Source organism: Schistocerca nitens, chromosome 3, assembly GCF_023898315.1.
Source record: "Schistocerca nitens isolate TAMUIC-IGC-003100 chromosome 3, iqSchNite1.1, whole genome shotgun sequence".
NCBI lineage: Eukaryota > Metazoa > Arthropoda > Insecta > Orthoptera > Acrididae > Schistocerca > Schistocerca nitens.
This window is the reverse complement of record NC_064616.1, coordinates 371626535-371646119: the sequence shown is the minus strand read 5'-3', so window position 1 is coordinate 371646119 and position 19585 is coordinate 371626535. Positions and strand designations below refer to the sequence as shown.

Here is a 19585-nt window from a genome sequence, read left to right as displayed (position 1 = left end):
CTGCAAAGTGTGTGTGTGTGTGTGTGTGTGTGTGTGTGTGTGTGTGTGTGTGTGTGTGTGTGTGTGTGTTTGGGCGCGCACGCCTGGGCGAGCGCGTGCGTGCGTGCGTGCGTGCGTGGTTTGTTGTCGTTCGGAATGTTGAAGCGATGGCGGTTAAGTGTAATTAGTTACAAATTGCGAGCGCGTAATTTGAAATCACCAGTACCTCAAAAACAGGAAGCGTGGCTGCATAATTTTATTAGTGATTAAATGTCGTGATCTACTTTTTTACCATCAACGTGTACATCAGAAGTGTCTGTTACTTCCGTTGAAGTCGGGAAAAGCGGGGACATTGTAACAGTAGTGGCCTTGGTGCAAAAAAATTTACTTAACTGGCATGAAATCGTCGGATAACGAAATCACCATAGCTGGATAGGAGCGTCAGACAGTCTCAAATTTGTGCTGAATGCACTTCCCACAATGAGGTTCTTTCCTTGAACACTAGTGGCACATTCAGCGGAACAAAAGCCGTTAACAAAGTGGTATTTTGGTATTTCCGCCTGCAATTTATATTGATAGTGTTTAGATTCGTGAGTAGAATCACAGTGAAGTTGTATCTGGATCTTATTTTAACCCGCTAGACTTTTCCTTAACCAAAATATCAAATTTTTCCTCCCAACGAAATTAACATAGGAACATTTTTAAACTCCGATAGTCATAGTATGTGATCTCAGTAAATTACTAAATCATAAAATTTATCGAAGTCCAAGAAACGAGATGGAATGTTGCATGTATCTTACAGTCTTCTGTATAATTTGCTTGATACGCCCAGAGGGCGCAGGATACTGTAATATATTCTGCTTGGTTAAAGCTCTTTTTATGAGTATAGAATCAGAACTCGATCAGTACATGTGGTTTTATGTTTCCAGAGTTAAGTTCACTGATTATCATCAGGAAGCGGCCCTAACATTTAAGTCTAACGTTGTACATATTAATATAATTCTTCTTTGTTGCAGATTTCATAGAAAGCAAAATGATGCAAAATGGCATGGACGCAGTGCCCCAACAGAACGGCACTATGCACACAAATTCGTCAACGTCTTCATCTTCAAATTCACACAATTCCTCTTCGCAAACTAATACGGGTGGACAACAAGAAGAAAGTAAGACGAATTTGATTGTCAATTATCTGCCACAGACAATGACCCAAGAAGAAATCCGCTCCTTGTTCTCGTCTATCGGTGAAGTTGAGAGCTGTAAACTCATCCGTGACAAAGTTACAGGTAAGATATTATTCCAAATATTCGTATTTAACCTTAAAGGTACTTTTTCTGTGGAGCGTAGTGTTCACGCATACGAAATTTGGTGCATATGGTAGTGTTAGGGGTTTGGCTTAGTGACAAGTTCCACTCAACCGGAAAACCTCTGTTGCTCGTGGAATTAAAAAGAATTAACAACTAATCAAGAATCCAACCAAATGCGCTTTTACAGTCGCTGAAATTGGGATCAGTGTTGCAGGGAACTCTGCCGTAGCCGAACTGCGTTCTTTCGGCTTGGCTTTTAACTATTTCACAGCTGCAATCGTAGACTTGCATACAAATTAACCTTCCATTGGATCACAGGAAAGATTTCCTTTGTAAAACAAACGATAGGCAAGGAAACCGCCATGGTGCAATGTACTGATAAAATTGCTCCGTCGGATAACGCTGTTTGACGTAAAGGTGAGTAATGCCCTCAATAATGAAGAAAAAGGTTCCAGGTGTCACACCAGATATGTCAGTGTGGTACTTTATTTCGACGTCAGCCAAAGGCGCCATCAGGTGATACAATATACAGTTCGTTGTTACGTCGAAATATCGTGCTACTTTGACTGTATCGCCCAGCTTAATGCGTGATAATTGTACTTTCCCGATGTCAGCTGAATAAGATTGCTGTTTCCCTTAATGTTAGACGACTTTTAAATTACACAGATTCCTTAAAATAACACATTTATCGTCTGTTATAAATTAATACTTCAAAGTGTAGCTTAAAGTTTCGAATTTCCTTGGACTTCACATTAATTTAATAATTATCAAATTCGATTATAGCTGTTTGCTGTCGATTGTTGTAAAACGAGGTATTGTTGAAACCCGCACACCTGAACACTGGATCGCCTATCGTAATGTGATAGCTTACACAAGATTAAACACAAAACTAAAAAATCTGTAAAACGTACACATCATTATGTTTAAAACACTTGCGCAGCGCCGATTCCTTTGGGCACAAGACACCAAAGGAATTGAACACACTAATAAATGTTTCACTCCTGTTTAGCTTCAGCAAGAAAAATAGGCAATATCACGCACTTTCACGCTGATAAGAAGTCTGTTTGAGTAGTGAAAAAGGGAATCTATCCTAGCCATTTTGTTTGTTGCGTTTGGAATCTTCCAAGGACGAACGTATAGAACATAAAATTTTTAACCATAGATTTACGTTGCTTCATGAGGTGAATTGACAAATAGAGGCTACTGTCGTCTCCCCCAGCCTGATGTACAGCTTTAAAATTTTTGCGTCACTTTGACATTTCAAGATAAATTGTAACTTTAGTAAGAAACAAATTATTGAGTACCTGATAAGTAAACGTTTCGTTCTTTAAGCGCGAGTAGTTGTCAGTGCGACAGCACGTACGCTGTCTGTAACACGGGATATGCGACAGTTGCTGTTAATAACATGCCATCTGACAAAAATATTCTGCAGTTCAGTGGGTGAAACGCGGAATCTTAACAACGCCTTTCTAATGTTCCACGTACAATTGTCATATGACAACGTGAGTCTTGCGAATGGTAAAGTTGCCTACTTCTGATATTTGGCTCTCTATAGGTCGTGACCGATTAAGGGTCACGATGTGGAGAAATGGAATGCTTAGTTAGAATTATAACATACTGATGCCACTGTAGTTGGTTAAAGAATGCCGGTATAAACGTGTCTTCATCTAAGATTGTACAGTAAATTTATAATTGTTGCATACGTTAATCGGATACATTTTGTGCGCTGGACTCGGACATTAGCTGTGAATTGACGTATAACGGCGAAACAACATTCTGTAACTTTCAAATCGACTACCATGCAGTAGTGTACGCTCTAACACCCCAAGATTAACGAAGAGTAGAACTTAAAAAGGATCACCGCATTCATGTATTTCAGTACGAAAGGTTCACGGTTGTAATAGAGCGGAGCGGTGAGCAGAGCGTGCCAGGCGGTCGGTGACATGGAAGCCATACAGTGTTCTAGGGAATACCATCTCTCGACGGCAGCAGCGCCTATGCGTTCCTCGAAAAGCAGGTGGTTTCACGACGACGTCCCAGGAACTACCCTGAAGTAACCTTGGCTTGCGCCCGGCTGCGTCAAGGGCTGTACAAATTCTTCCACGTAAGCATTCTCTCCCACTGCGGTGTGGGCAGCTGACAGCAGAACCGTTGAACTGTGGGCGCCCACCGCCGGCACCTAGCAGTTCCGCACTCACACAGTCACTAGGGACTTAGCGGCGATGCGTGTTGTACTTGCAACGTCATTTCCCACACGTTTGTTCCTTGAACAATATCTAGGGTTCGAGCTAGTTGAGCCTGCTGACAGAATATACGGAACATACAGCCGCGTAAAGTATGCCCCGTCTCTCTCTCTCTGTCTCTCTCTCTCTCTCTCTCTCTCTCTCTCTCTCTCTCTCCCGCCACTCCCCCTCCCCCCTCCTGCACCACACTTTCGAAACTGTATAGCTTGTTCGGTTTTATAAGTGTGTCCGTATTCAGTTGTCGGTGGAAGATACGTGATGCACGATTACGGTGCCGCCAACTGTCTGTGCTTACGCATCCATTGAAACTGTAACCATTTCAGAAGTGAAAATTCCTCTTCAGAGTTCAGATTTTCAGGATCTCCACCGTACCCGGAGGCAATTACGTTTTTCTCGAAAGTGTACTTAACCATTGGACCTCACAGGATTTCGTCACCTTGCTTAATCTGCGGTACACTCATCTCCTGTTCGTGTGTATGCTATATACTCATCATCTCGGGGAGATCCATTGGGTACAAATAGTGGAGTGAACACTTACAATACAGGAAATCCAGGCGTACAAGGCATCGGAGGATTGCTTCACATTCTGTGAAGCATGAGACAGAGCTTCCACCCGGCGGTACGTATAGGGCCAATAAAAGCTAAAGCCAATAAGCACGTGTTACATAATGTATAAATACTAATTGTTGATTGCTAGTCGGAGCCGGTGGCCTAAAATGTAATGATACTAGTGATGTATGGTGGCATGGAAATATTGGATAACGGCAATGGTGTTCTGAACTTCTGCCAGCGAGAGAAGTGTTTAAGAAACATTGCGTCCTTGGTCTGTGGTCTGTCAATGAGTGCAAGATGGCGTACACGGGCAACTGCGATCGAAGCTCCGCAGTCACGCAAGCTTCGCGAATGCGTCTCTGTCTGCAGAATGCGCACCCTTCTGGCCGTCAGGTCTCAGGCAATAGTTCGTCAGATTTGATCGGGAGCTACCTGAAGCAAGTTAAAACAATTGCCAAGGAACGCAGGTTACTAATGTGGATTACTGAGGGAGGTTTCGCGGTGGGAAGGCACGGGACACGTATTCGGCGGGACGGTAGTTCAAATCAAAGTCCAAAGTCCAGCTATAAAGCTTTGATGTTTCGTGGTTTCCATAAATCAGTGCAAATTACAGGGGAGTTCCTTGAAGAGATGCAATCGATTTTCTGTCTCATACTTAACTAATCGGAGAGTGTGCTCGGTCGCTAATGAGAAGGCGCGGGGGAGAGCTGACCACCCATATGAAATTCATTATTTGTGCTACTGAAATTTTATAATATCAAATTAACTCTGAATTCGCTATGCATTTTGTCAATTTTCAGAAAGCATAGGCGCTGCGTTCAGAGTCTAGACATAGTAACGTCTCTCGTTACGGCTACTAACATCTTAAGCTGCTAAATTTAGCGTTGTTACTTCAATCTAAGTAAACGTTCACATTAGGCATTTCAGGCGTGGACTGCTGTTTTTCGTTTGTTTCGCTCATTTACTAATTCATCTATTCATGGTTCGCTGACACTTCAGTGCATCCACGATTCTTTCATATGCATCTTTCACCGTGAAATGCTTCGTGTTATGGTTTTCGTTTCATGCTGTTTTTCATTCAAAGTCTATCAATCGAAACGAATATAGCTTGGAAGATTTGGCGTCCAATACCGCAGCAAACTAAAATTTCCAAAGCCTCCTTTGAAAATGAATGTGTCTGGAGGACAATTAGAAGTGCCCAGACTGTATTCCGTTCACCTGGGCCCCGACAACTGCAGGATTATTCTGTATTAGCAAACAAGCCCTGCTAGGTCGGTGGACCTCTCACTGTCTTCGTCTTAACACTTAACGTACACTCTCTTGAAGATGACATGTAGTGAGTTCAGGTTGTTCTTTAAAAAAACCCCGTATCACGAATTCGCTCATCCCTGCTTCCAAACTTCTGGCAGTGTAAAACATGGTTTCAACATCACTGCTGTCTTATTACGTAAACACCGTCGTTAATGAAACAGTAAAGGTAGTTTAAGTGAGCACCGATGACCGTTATTCGTCGTGCCGATAAAACATAGACAACGGTAGGAAATAAGTGCTGCAAAATATTGTCGCAATTTGTGAATATAGGTGCTTACTAAGGGACTAACGTCTTACAACTGGAGTATATAAGCTACAGAGTCTTCACTACTAGCCAACAAGTCAGACTGATTCTCCTGTGGTCAAGGTAGTTGCTACAGTGCAAGATGCTGAGGAAGTTAAGACTACACGAGTGACTTGGATTTCGTTGTTATCTAGTTACAGTATAGATGGAAGGAGTACCTGTTGAACTCCTAGGGTCTATGGCTTCGTGGAGTTTGCGCCACACTTGAACCTTACCAGTTCTTACCAGCTGAAATCGGGACTCGTCTGACCGTGCAACGGTTTTCCAGTGGTGTAGGGTCCAACCGATATCGTCACGAGCCCAGAAGAGGCGCTACTGGCGATATCGTGCAGTTAGCAGTCTCTCGCGTCGGTCGTCTGCTGCTACAGCCCAATAATGCCAAATTTCGTCTCACTGTCCTAACGGGTACATTCGTCGTCCGTCCCTCATTTATTTAGTTGAGGCAGTGTTGGTTGTCTGTGAACACTGACAACTCTACGCAAACGCAGCTGCTCTGTTATGTAAAGACCGTCGGCCACTGTGTTGTGCGTGGTGACAGGTAATACCTGAAATTTGGTATTCCTGCCACACTCTCGACACTGTAGATTCCGGAATATTGAATTCCTTAACGATTTTAAAAATGGAATGTCCCGTGCTTCTAGCTTCAACTGCCTTTCCGCGTTCAAGGTCTGTTAATTCCCGTCGTGCGGGTATAATCACGTCGGAAAAGTCTTTACACGAGTCAGCCTCGTACAAATGACAGCTCCGCTAATGCACTGTTCTTTTATACGGTGTGTACGCGATATTACGGCAACATCTATTTGTTCAAATCTCTACCGCATAACTTGTTAACTCCGTGTAAGGCTTGTCGACAGCAGGGCAAAGCGTTTGGACACACAATTCAGGTGAAATTACTTTGTGAATCATAGTATTTGTTTCAATATAGATAAGTTTGTAGCGTATTTTAAAATTTGATAGTGGAAAATAAGAACGGTTTTGACTGATTACTGTTTGTTAACAATTAAAAATTAACGAAATTTTACCTGTCGATGCCATACAATGAGTATGAGTTTTCAAAAACCGATTTTAGATAACATTCGGTTTTAAAGTGAAGCACCCATTAAGCCTCTACTGTAGCGTACAACAGAACAGTACAAGCCATTCTACATGCATTTTCGTTAGTGCAATTACTCTGTCAGCATTGAAAGAGCATACTGACATACTGATACTTCGGGAATAACGACGGCCATGGCACCGACAGCTACAGAAGAAATAATTCATTAGTTCTAATAGTGTGGTTGTAACGGCTGTAAATAAGCTGTCACTCGAAACATGGTGACAGGGGAGTGGACGGTTACTAGTGTCCCTTGCTTATGACCAGGATTTGTTGTACGCGCACCTAACAGGAAAAAATTTTTCACAGTTATATCTGTTGTTGTAATAAAACAAGGCCAAGGGTGAAATTCGTGTTAAATGTGCGCGCAGGCAACACACGCTTTCTTAATCGAGAACCAGAAAATAGAACGCCTCCGCCGACAGATTTTGAGTTAAAATGTGACGTTTATAGTGACGAAAACGCATATTAGCAAGAGCATAGTTATTACTGTGAATTAAATATTCCTGTCAGGATGCGTTATGTATTACACATTCATGCGTATACTACAAACTAAACACGACACTGCAAGGCTGACAGTAAACTCGGGTAGTAGCACAACAGTTCCCAGGCGTTGGGCATCCGCGGGGCGGAAGTGAGCATGGGGGACAGCTTCGTAGCTCCCCGCAGGCGTACTTCAGGGCTAGCTACTGTACTATTGCCGAGATGCCAGATAAGGTTCCATACCTCAACAAAGTACTGAGGAATTCATTGTGACTATAAATGCCCGAGATGGAAAACAACAAGATTTATGAATTTCGTACTAATTTCGTGTTACTGAATGAAACGGCTCTTACCCTGCAAGTAAATTCGCAAATTGATACTGCGCTCTCATCAAAAATAAGGGACCAGTGCCACGAGCTATTTAGCCAATTACCAAATTGCCTGTCTCTGCAGTGCTGTATCAGGTGTCTATAATATTCACACACCAAATATACGATTAAGGAGGGTCTCGAAACCAATCTTACACGATATTGTCAGCATCTCTCTCTTCCCTTGGCTTGTGTAATCTATCAACGCCTCTGTAAGTCATTGGCTTACGCGCGAACAAAATAAGCGTTCTGCATTAAACACACAAATCATTTATGGTTTACAAAAGTGTACCGAAAATTCAACATTTCATATCCCCAATGGTTCCACGAACTTCAGACCAACTGCAGCTAACGCTTCCGCACTTCACATGTGCCTATGCCGATTGCGTTGCTGTTCAGAGTATGAATTTAAGTTCGTAGATCGCTCTCATGATTGACAGAGCGCTCTTGAAGTTTTCAATATTACTTTGTAACTACTCACTGAGGTCACAGATTCGCGGCTTCTGACTGCGAATAACATCGAAGTGTTTGACAGAGGTTATGCAATTCCTTGCAGTGAGAAGTGGTAGTAAGCATTAAGTTAAGTGCCTTAGTGACGAAGATGAATTCTTATTCGGCCGGAGAGTAGTTCGGATGCCAGTCCGCGTTTACCGATCTCAAATTTCCGTAGATTTCCTAAATCAGCAATAATCGAGAAGAGAATAAGTTATTTGAAATAACTACGCCCAGTTCGCTTCACCACTCTGACACACTCATCGGAAGTTAAGGTGGGTAGGAAAGAGCTTTAGCGGTGGACATACTGTGTGTTTAGTTTCACAGGGTGAGCGCAAAAGAACTTCATACTTCCAAAATGTCGTGCAAACGAAACGGTTCAACTTACTCCCTTCAAATCTTAACCTGTCAATAGATAATCTCTAAAAGTTTTTAAAGTATACTTGCAATTCTTTCGTTGCAGGCTGCCACTGCCAGAAAGCGCTAGGATAGAAAATGCAACTACACCACAATAGAATAGCTGATGTGCCCTTCATGTAGCAAAAATGAGCCTTTAACTGCTGTTCAACGAGCATTCAGCACAACTTCACCAGAAGCTATGCAGCAGTCTCCATTTTTGCCTGTTAATTATAGTTGGGAGGGCGTAAGTCCTGGTCTGAGCAAAATGGAGACTGCCGGGTGGCTCCTGGTAAGTGTGAGCGAAATGCTCGTTCACCAGCAGTTACCGACTCATTTTTCCAAAATAAAGAACACATCAGCTCTTCTGTTGGGATGTAGTTGCATTTTCTACACTAGCGTTTTGTGGCGGCGGCATCCTGCAACGAAACAATTGGGTGCATACTGTAAAAAACTATTAGAGATAGTCTGTTAAAAGGTAAAGATTCGAAGCGAATAAGTCGTACAGTTCCGTTGGTACGAATTTTTGAAAGTGTTAAGTTCGTTTGTGCTAATCCTGTATAAATGTGTAATAAGCAATAAACCCAAGACTAAACAGGGAGCCGGCCGAGGTGGCCGTGCGGTTCTGGCGCTGCAGTCCGGAACCGCGGGACTGCTACGGTCGCAGGTTCGAATCCTGCCTCGGGCATGGGTGTATGTGATGTCCTTAGGTTAGTTAGGTTTAAGTAGTTCTAAGTTCTAGGGGACTTATGACCTAAGATGTTGAGTCCCGTAGTGCTCAGAGCCATTTGAACCATTTGAACTAAACAGGGAACTATATATCTGGAAGACGAAGAAAGAAGTGCTCGGATTAGTGTGTAATACATGGATGCAGTCTCTCCTATTGTTCAACCCATCCTTCAAAGAAACAATGAAGACAAAGGCTCATTAGTAGTATTAAAATTCAGGATGAAAGGCTATGAATGTGTTCAGATTCGCTGATACCTTCAGTGAAAGTGAAGAAGAATTGCAGGATCTGTTAAATGTAATCCACTACCTAATAAGCGCAGGCTATGGCTTGAGAGTAAAACGAAGGAAGAAGTACACAGTGAGGTGTTGTCTTTCGCGGGCGAGTACAATCTAAGCACGACCCACGTCCCGCCCTCAAAGCGCTACACCAGGCAGTACCTCATCTCCTACATTAGTTGCGTAGCACTCTTCAAATCAGAGCACACACCAATGCAGAGTAAAAATTCGTTCTGCGTTTTAAATTAAATTGGGGCTTGTAGAAAAGGGAAGTGACGGCACTGAAATCTTAATCCATGCCCGTGTTTCTTAGCGGATGATGTGACAATTAACACCATATAATAGAACAGTGCCTGCGTCATTGTTGTTCCGCTGTCAGACTTCGTGAACGTTTGCGCCAGTCCGTGGCATTCTTAATCATCTGATGTGTCGTTTGGTGGACCTCCTATCCCAAACTTCGGCTTTCTCTGACACGTAAAACTGAACCGAAGTGCAATTCATAATTGGAAGTTCCCTGCTAGCACGCGTCAGGGTTTCATTCGTATCCCATTTATCTCTTTGCCGTATTCTTCGCAATTGCTAAAATTAAAAGAATGTAATGGCTCTTTCCTGAATTCTACAATCTATATTAAAAGTAAGAAAGAAATTAGTAATTGGAAAGCATTACATCTTTGTAGTTAAAGATTGTTGCTGAGGACATTACACTATGTCAGTAAAGTGCTAAGAGTTCCTTCCAGAGGATAGCGACATGTAAAGTGGTAGACAGTCTGGCTTCTTGCCACAAACCAGTTATGACGATGTATTTTTTGGCCAGGATTCTCTGGGTAGTTGTTGACTCCAGATACTGCTAGTTTCCCAAGTTTAAGGCATCCTGTAGCTATGAGCTTTTTACTGCTGTGAAGAGAGAGAAATTGGAGTCTCATTGCGTTCGTGTTGGCATCATCATCATCATCATACTTAAAATGATGAAGGTATAGTCCACTAGCATCAGGAGGTGCGTGTAAAAATGTTCTAACAAAGAGGTTTGTCGTTAGGTACCGCACGTGGAACATTGTGCTGTAAACAATAGCTGCTTGATGACCTCTGTAACTATGCCGCACGGTGTGCCAATCAAGTCTGCTGCATGACATACATGGGAAAATACGCTTCTAAAGACGGAGGCGAATATGCCACTGCCTGCGTCACAGCGCCGAAAATCGAGAAAGTCTTTATTCCTATTTAAATTTAGGTAATTCTGATCAGTGCAGCAATTTATTTTCCTGGCAACTTGGCGTGTATTACTTCTTACTCTGACAATGAAGATGAACTTAACCTTGTGAGTCGTACACAGTTCTGAAAGTCCACATTCTGGTAAAACAATGGAACCGTTTCGCACACACTACTGAAAGAGATGTGAATGTATTTGGTCTCAGTTGTATTTTCCACGTTAGCACAAGCGGTAATGCTCCCGTGATTTAATTTTGTGTTTTTTTTTCCAAAAAACATTACTCTAACTTGTCATCAGAGCCAGACGCTCCATTTTCAGACGTACCGACACACACTCACTGGCTGATAAAAATGTTGTCACGCGCAGTGATGCTGTTTGACGGTGAAACAATCAACTTTTGACTCTTCGCTGGACCATGACTACCATCTAAACTGGAAAATTACACACGTTTATAAGTTAGGCACAAGTCGGTAGGCCGACAGATCATTATGAAGCTAGAATTACCGTATTAAACCAAACAGCGCCAATGAAATCTTCATTAAAGTTCTTGATTTTCGGTTAGCTTATTTGAAATTATCATGAATTTTTTCAATCAACTGGGTACTGATGATTTCTGGAAGAATGAACTACCTAGGTGTGTACTTTCCACGTAACTCTAGTTAAAAAATGTTCCCTTCTCAGAGCTGAACTTACGCATTTCATCATGCGTTTTTGAACACATAATTAAATCTTCGAGGATTTAGCTGTTGGCGCTTGTGTTCTAAGTCTCTTTTTCAGTAGTTTATTTTCTGAGGCCAATAAAACGCTCTGCGAGCGAAAGCATTTGCGTGTGTGTTTCCGGAATTGGGAAAATTGTTGCAAGTAAAATTTATGGAACATATCAACTGCTGAATGCTAAGAATTGGATAGAAATAATGGGAAGAGTAAAAAGTGGCCTGGAGTTCTTTCATTCTAAAGAGGACTTTCAAAACTACGTTTGTGGGTCATTTGATGCCGTAAGTTCACAGTGTGTTACAGTTCAGAAGTAGCGTAGGGAGACATGGACTGCTTATGGGAAAGACATTCAAATGATTAGGGTTGCTCAGAGACCTGCGGAGGGACGCATGATGGCAGTCACGAAGAAATACAGAAAAATAAATTTATTAACAAGGAAATGCAATGAAAAACGTAATCTTTCAGCAGTGAAAATGGGATAGTAGGCGACATACAGCAAAACGAATGGATGCTAGGTGGACAGAAACGTGGTTTGCTTGATTTCGACACACTGTAAACGATAACTGAATGGAAGGTGAATAGGGAATATTAAGATACAGGGAAGTGACATGGATTCGTATAGGGAATGTCTTACGGCAGAGAAATCTAGAGAGCTCCTTTATCTAACTTTGAATGTAAAGTGCCTGATATTGAACAAAATGGTCTAATAAATATTTTAGTCCAACGAAATAGTGAAGCGAAATTTTTAAATAAATAATTAGACTAAACCATAAGCCAAGCCATCTGGAATATGACTTCCCAAGAAGCTAATTATGTCCGCCTCGGTAGCTGCGCGGTCAGCAGGGCGGATTGCGAATCGAAGCGGCCCTGATTCATTCACGGCCGGGTCGGAGATTTTCTCCGCTCGGAGACTGTTCATATCTTCATAATTGACATTCCTTTGTTAGGAGGAGATTAGTGTTTAACGTCCCGTCGACAACGAGGTCATTAGAGACGGAGCGCAAGCTCGGGTGAGGAAAGGATGGGGAAGGAAATCGGCCGTGCCCTTTCACAGGAACCATCCCGGCATTTGCCTGAAGCGATTTAGGGAAATCACGGAAAACCTAAATCAGGATGGCCGGAGACGGGATTGAACCGTCGTCCTCCCGAATGCGAGTCCAGTGTGCGAAGACATTCCTTCGTTGAGCTGGCTGACGGTAACCTCTCGAAAGCCAGTAAATTCAGAAAAAAGCAGCGAATTTCTCCGGTTTGAAAACAACTAGTGTAGAGCATTTCACGTGGCAACCAGTGGTAACTGCTGTTAAAATCTTCAGATAGTAAAATGTCTCACAGAAATCGAAAATAAGCGTGTAATAGGGCCTGTAACAATATTTTAATGATAATAGCATGAAAAGTAACAAACTGTATTCTCTTAAACAATTAATTCTACTGGTGTCACTGTGTGGGGATGAATGTTGAAGAAGAAGAAGAAGAAGAAGAAGAAGAAGAAGGAAGTAGTAGTAGTAGTAGTAGTAGTAGTAGTAAATAATTATTTATTAATAATTAACAAATTAATCCTGGTAAATTTTCGTTTGAGAATATCACATTGTTGGTGACTCAGTGAATTTAATTGGCCGATACTTAGACTGTAATTACTACTTGGTGTTGTTAATTTAGAGGGTTAATATTGTTGTTTCAACGTGCCGTGTCTTGTACTCGTGGGGGTTACTATTTCGTTGGCGGATTTTCTTTGAGAATCCTAATCAGGATGCTTGTCGTCAAAGTAAGAATTTTGATGGTATTAGTAAGTAACTGAAAGGAGTTCCTTCACTGGCGCGGCGTACGTGATTAAATTAATTCATCGAAAGGAGGAGACGAGGAATGAGGGGTAAGATGGGGTGGTGGTGGAGGCCGGGTGCCCCGACGCGAGGTTGCGGCCGCGGTGCAGGGTGTGCGAAGTATCGCGGCCGTCGTGGGCGGGCGGCGGCGCGCCATCCGGTGCGTCAGTCAAGTCAGCTCCGAAATTAAACCCCACCCGCTGTGCGCGCTCGCGCTCGCCGCCAAACAGAGTCGGCCCTCTCCTAATAACCGACGCTCTCGCTACCACCTCAAAACTGATGATGATTGATGTTTGCCATACAGGGTTGTCATTCTTTCTGATTTTCTGGGGACACACTATAGCAGTTTGTAAAGGAGGCAGCGGTTGATTCTAAGGCAACAAATAACGCAACCAAGAGCATGGTGCCTAAAAGTGCTATTCTCGTTGCGTCCCCCCCCCCCCACCCCCCACCCCACCTGCTACTGACGCTCATCATACTGCTGCTGCTGCTAGGACTCATTCAGTAAGCAACGGAACACATTTTTTCTCAAAGTAGGACAGTTCTATTCGTGATTAAAATACACCATAATGTTCCCCAAAGTCTCTGGCCATGAAAACCCACTTTTCAACGTCAGCTGCGTTCAGTTCTATGTTTGTACTGATTTTCCCTTTGAATATAAAGAATGTCTCGGCTGGTAAACTTCGTTATTTGATACTGAAACAGCTGACTAAAACTGAACGTACTCAGTTTTCTCTTTACTTATTATGATCATCACTAAACTAACACACAATATTTTTAGCGCAACGAAGTCTGACTTTCAGTAATACAGCGAGCGCCAATACTGCCAGCTAAATAAGATCCCAACTACTGAAGGCACTAATTACTGAAAGGCATATAGTTAGCAAATGAAAATTTGATGGGAACAACGTATATACCTTAAGTGTTCAAAAGCCATAATATATACAGGGTGGTCCATTGATCGTGACCGGGTCAAATATCTCACGAAATAGCGTCAGACGAAAAAACTACAAAGACGAAACTTGTCTAACTTGAAGGGGGAAACCAGATGGCGCTGCCATAGGTCAAACGGAAATCAACTGAGTTTTCTTCAATAGGAACCCCATTCTTTATTACATATTCGTGTAGTACGTAAAAAAAATACGAATGTTTTGGTTGGACCACTTTTTCGCTTTGTGATAGATGGCGCTGTAATAGTCACAAACATATGGCTCACAATTTTGGACGAACAGTTGGTCGGTTTTTAAATCAAAATACAGAACGTAGGTACGTTTAAACATTTTATTTCGGTTGTTCCAATGTGATACATGTACCTTTGTGAACTTACCATTTCTGAGAACGCCTGCTGTTACAGCGTGATTACCTGTAAATACGACATAAATGCAATAAATGATCAATATGATGTCCGTCAGCCTCAATGCATTTGGCAATACGTGTAACGACATTCCTCTCAACAGCGAGTAGTTCGCCTTCCGTAGTATTCGCACATGCATTGACAATGCGCTGACGCATGTTGTCAGGCGTTGTCGGTGGATCATGATAGCAAATGTCCTTCAACTTTCACCACAGAAAGAAATCCGGGGACGTCAGATCCGGTGAACGTGTGGGCTATGGTACGGTGCTTCGTCGACCAATCCACCTGCCATGAAATATGCTACTCAATACCGCTTCAACCGCACGCGAGCTATGTGCCGGACATCCATCATGTTGGAAGTACATAGCCATTCTGTCATGCAGTGAAACATCTTGTAGTAACTTCGGTAGAACATTACGTATGAAATCAGCATACATTGCACCATTTAGATTGACACCGATAAAATAGGGACCAATTATCCTTCCTCCAATAATGCCGCACCATACATTAACCCGCCAAGGTCGCTGATGTTCCACTTGTCGCAGCCATCGTGGATTTTCCGTTGCCCGATAGTGCGTATTATGCCGGTTTACGTTACCACTGTTGGTGAATGACGCTTCGTCGCTAAATAGAACGCGAGCAAAACATCTGTCATCGTCGCGTAATTTCTCTTGGGCCCAGTGGCAGAACTGTACATGACGTTCAAAGTCGTCGCCATGCAATTTCTGGTGCATAGAAATATGGTACGGGTGCAGTCGATGTTGATGTAGCATTCTCAACACCGACGTTCTTGAGATTCCAGATTCTCGCGCAGTTTGTCTGCTACTGATGTGCGGATTAGCTGCGACAGCAGCTAAAACACCTACTTGGGCATCATCATTTGTTGCAGGTCGTGGTTGACGTTTCCATTGTGGCTGAACACTTCCTGTTTCCTTAAATAACGTAACTATCCGGTGAACGGTCCGGACACTTGGATGATGTCGTCCAGGATACCGAGCAGCATACACAGCACACGCCCGTTGGCTATTTTGATGACAATAGCCATACATAAACACGATATCGACCTTTTCCGCAATTGGTAAACGGTCTATTTTAACACGGGTAATGTATCACGATGCAAATACCGTCCGCACTGGTGGAATGTTACGTGATACCACGTACTTATACGTTTGTGACCTTACAGCGCCATCTATCACAAAGCGAAAAAAGTGGACCAACTAAAACATTCATATTTCTTTACGTGCTGCACGAATATGTAATGAATGGGGGTTCATATTTTAAAAAAAACGCAGTTGATATCCGTTTGACCTGTGGCAGCGCCATCTAGCGAGCCAGCCGTAGCGCCATCTGGTTTCCCCTCAAGCTAGACGAGTTTCGTTCGTTGTAGTTTTTTCGAGTGATGCTTATTTCGTGAGATTTGGCACGGTCGCTATCAATGGGCCACCCTGTATATATAAATTCTTGACATCTATTTTGACAAATTTCCTTCTGACGGAACACGTCCAGATTGTCCGCTCATATTATCTCAAAACTCTGGCACCTCTCCCCCTACATCCACCACTGCTGGCGGCTCACCAACTGCCCAACGCTACGCGCTGTTCACACCCAACTGCCCAAAACTACATTAGAGAATAATCCAACAATGAGTCCAATCAGCCACAGACTGCACACAGCGCAGTCAGCGATTGTAATACAGAGTGCTACGTGGCGTCACATACATAAAAACTAAAACACCCTACTTACATGTGAGTGCAGGCTTTCTGGGCGAATTTAATATATGAAGTCTTCACGGGTTGTTAGCCGAGTAGCGTCGTCGTCTGGTAGCAACGTTTCGATGGAATGCGTCTCTATTATCTTTAGGAGAAAATACGCCACTTTTTATGTGAGAGCCTATATGCTGTTATGGTAAAACTCTACTGGTCTGCGTCACGGCGAAGTTCTCGATACATCAATAACTTCCCCATCATTTCTGTTATGCTACCCGGGCAATCCTTCCTTCAGCTGGCCAAGGTGATGGAAGTCAAGGTGCGAGATTTGGGCTGTACGGAGGATGAAGAACTGCCCATCAAAGTTTCGTGATACCTTTTCGGGTGCGCAGACTTGCGTATGGCCTAGAGTTACCGTGAAGTGCATTCGTATTTTACGGCCACGAACTCTCAGTAATCGTCTGTTCAGTTTCCTGTCCAACAGTGGACTTCGGGAGTTCATCGTTTATGACGGAGGACATCGAGCAAAATAGCCCCTTCAGAGTACCAGAAGACTGTGGGTACCGTTTTGAACTATTTCTTTGCCGTTTTGTTTAAATTTCAAAGTGGTGAATCCATGTTTCATCGCCTCGTTTGTCGTCTTTGGATTGCTCGATCGTTTCTTGAATATTGAAAGATATTGGCCACATAAAAAATGTCTAGACCAAATTTGGCTTTCTAATCTGCATCATCCGTGAACAACTTCTCCTCCTTTACTCGAACCTGTTTCGACGTCGTTGTTATGTCTTCAGTCGGGTTGGTTTTATTTGTGATAGTGTTCAAATGTTAGTTCTACATTTTACTTGATTATGATTGCTCATCTGAAAGGCTGCAAATTTTAAAGGTGACAGTAGTAGATCAGTTAAAGTGCACGTCAAATCCAAGAACGATAAATTACCTTGGTCTTCTCGGTATGGCATGTTACTTTTCATTGTACAGATTAAGATATATTCGACTCCCAAAATAAATATAACTGGGAACGGAAGCAAGCACGTCGTCAGTTTGCTCAGTAATGACTGTAAATGGAGGAGGATGCGGAGCGTTAGCACGTGAGAAAGTTCAATAACTTAAAGCAGAGCAGACAAAGAATTCAGTAGCTGTGGATCACGTGTAAGACATGGCTTTTAGGCGTTTTTCGGCGCAATTTTAGGTTTTGTGTTTGTAAGCCGTGTGAACTGTTCAGATGTTCTTGCCTTTTGATATTGAAAGAGAAGTTCCAGAGAAGGCAAAAAATTTTCTGAGTAACAGTTCATTAGAGCAAGTCATATCTGCTAGGCACGAGAAAAGAAATGCCATGACTACGAAAACCCACACTTTATATGGCCGTCAGCCAGTGAATCGTCGGCTGGAATCAAGAAACGGCAACTACTGAAGCTCTTACAGAAATAGCACAGCAAGCGAGGATGCCAAAGTGGCGAGGAAAATGTCAACATTTGGAGAAATTGGTGGTTCCGAAGGAAGAGCTCCCTTCTGGTCATTAAGTGGAGTGAACAACAGGGTCTCAGCAGACTACGCTCTAGCACCATGAGATGCAAAACCAACCTGCAGAAGTGATCCCTTACTGTGGAGTTGGTTTTTTGCACGTGCGGTGCTGTGCAGACTAACAAACGTCTACTATTGTGTTCATCTCTAGCCACGTGCACCATCAGACATCATGAGGGCGACACGAAATGCATTCAAAAGCCAATTTCTGGTCAGTGTATAATCCGATGTCATCGATAGGTTTCCTTTCTTTGATCACACACTTCGCACTTCTGACAATATGATAAATAATAAATCCTGTAATGGTTTAGGTAGTGCAGATGACGCCGTGCCAAATGTCGTTCTTCAGAGTTCCTCACATAGCTGAGGTGATTTGATCCCGCGACCTCTGGGTTTCAAGTCGCACGCTTTATCCGTAGACAACTAGGCAAGACTTCGTCGGAGACGTAATCCCTGGCGATCGGGCGAAGTAGGGCCGTGATGGCTCTTAGTTCTTATTCGGGAGGACGGTTTAAATTCACATTCGACTCGTCCAGATTTAGGCCCTCAGTGATTTCTGTAATATCTTAAGTCAGAGATGTTTCCTATTAATGGGAACGGCCGACTTCCTTCCCAGTCCGATGTTGTACGAAGTCATTACGACCTCATAGGGGACGTGACGTTAAAACTTAATAGTCCTTCCTTCAGTCATTGTGCGCACTTTCGTGCACCTCACCCTACATCAGAGCGTGAGTTTTGTAAGAGTGTTTATCTAGATCGCTCGAAATAGTACATGAGCTTCATCGCCGTTGGAAAATACGTAAACGAATGTTTGAATACTTACAGAAATGTTTGAATTTGTGCGGCATGTGCACAGTTCATAAAGGACACCGTGTTACCACCAGTAAGACATTCCCATTAACATTAAATCGAGAGGATGATAGAAGCAGTAAGCGATGACAAATTTGTACACACAGTCCAGACTGTTGCGAAGTTGTCCTTGATTCACACATTTCTCCTCCCCCATTACAGGATTATAAAGAAATAAAATAACGTACGTCAGTGTCCGGTGTCACGTTCCAACCTTCCACAATGGTGAATTACGCATTATTTTGTAATACGATTGACAAGGAAGTAGTGAACTACGAAAGATACAAGATGGAAAAGGGCTGTATTTTAATGAGGAGAGGTAGGATTTGTATACCTCGTATTAACATGTACTCAAAGACGGAAGCAACATTGTGATTACTGTGTGCCACGACAGAATATGTGATACGGTCGGGTAAGCTGTCCAGTTGGGGATGCACGGCGCAGGGCTGCGGTGTGTCAGGTAATTGGCTCACAGCTGCTTCACCTCCAGCTGCGCGCGTAAACACGCCCGGGGACCCACACCAGTCTCTCAACGACGGCCGCGAGCTGTGTAGCGGGAAAATCTCTGCAACTACTAACCGCCGCCCTGACTTCAGTCAGAGATCTCCACCCGACAAATTTCTTTACTTAAAATATGAAAATCGATAAAAGATGTATCGATGGTAGATGATTACGTTACTGCAATGCCTGTGTTAAGAAGAATGATGCAATGTACCTTCGGTCGTGCGCTGCAATAACCGAAGGAATAATAATTATTCTTAACAACACAGGCATTGCAAGATCGGAATTACACGTAGATACCGGACAGCGACTTCCAATTAAAATATCGTACCGTGTACGGAAATTATAAGATGAATAAGAGTACAGGGTGTGACACAGGAACTAAA

The 19585-nt window shown here is 43.0% G+C and overlaps 1 protein-coding gene across 3 annotated transcripts in view; it reads left to right on the top strand.

Annotated features, from left to right (window-relative positions):
- LOC126249604 (ELAV-like protein 1) overlaps positions 1-19585 on the top strand; it is a 243324-nt gene that overhangs the window by 82484 nt on the left and 141255 nt on the right. For all 3 annotated transcript variants that reach the window (XM_049951268.1, XM_049951267.1, XM_049951269.1), the window contains exon 2: positions 996-1262. In XM_049951268.1, coding sequence (XP_049807225.1) covers positions 996-1262 — 267 coding nt within the window. The remainder of the gene's footprint in view (positions 1-995; positions 1263-19585) is intronic.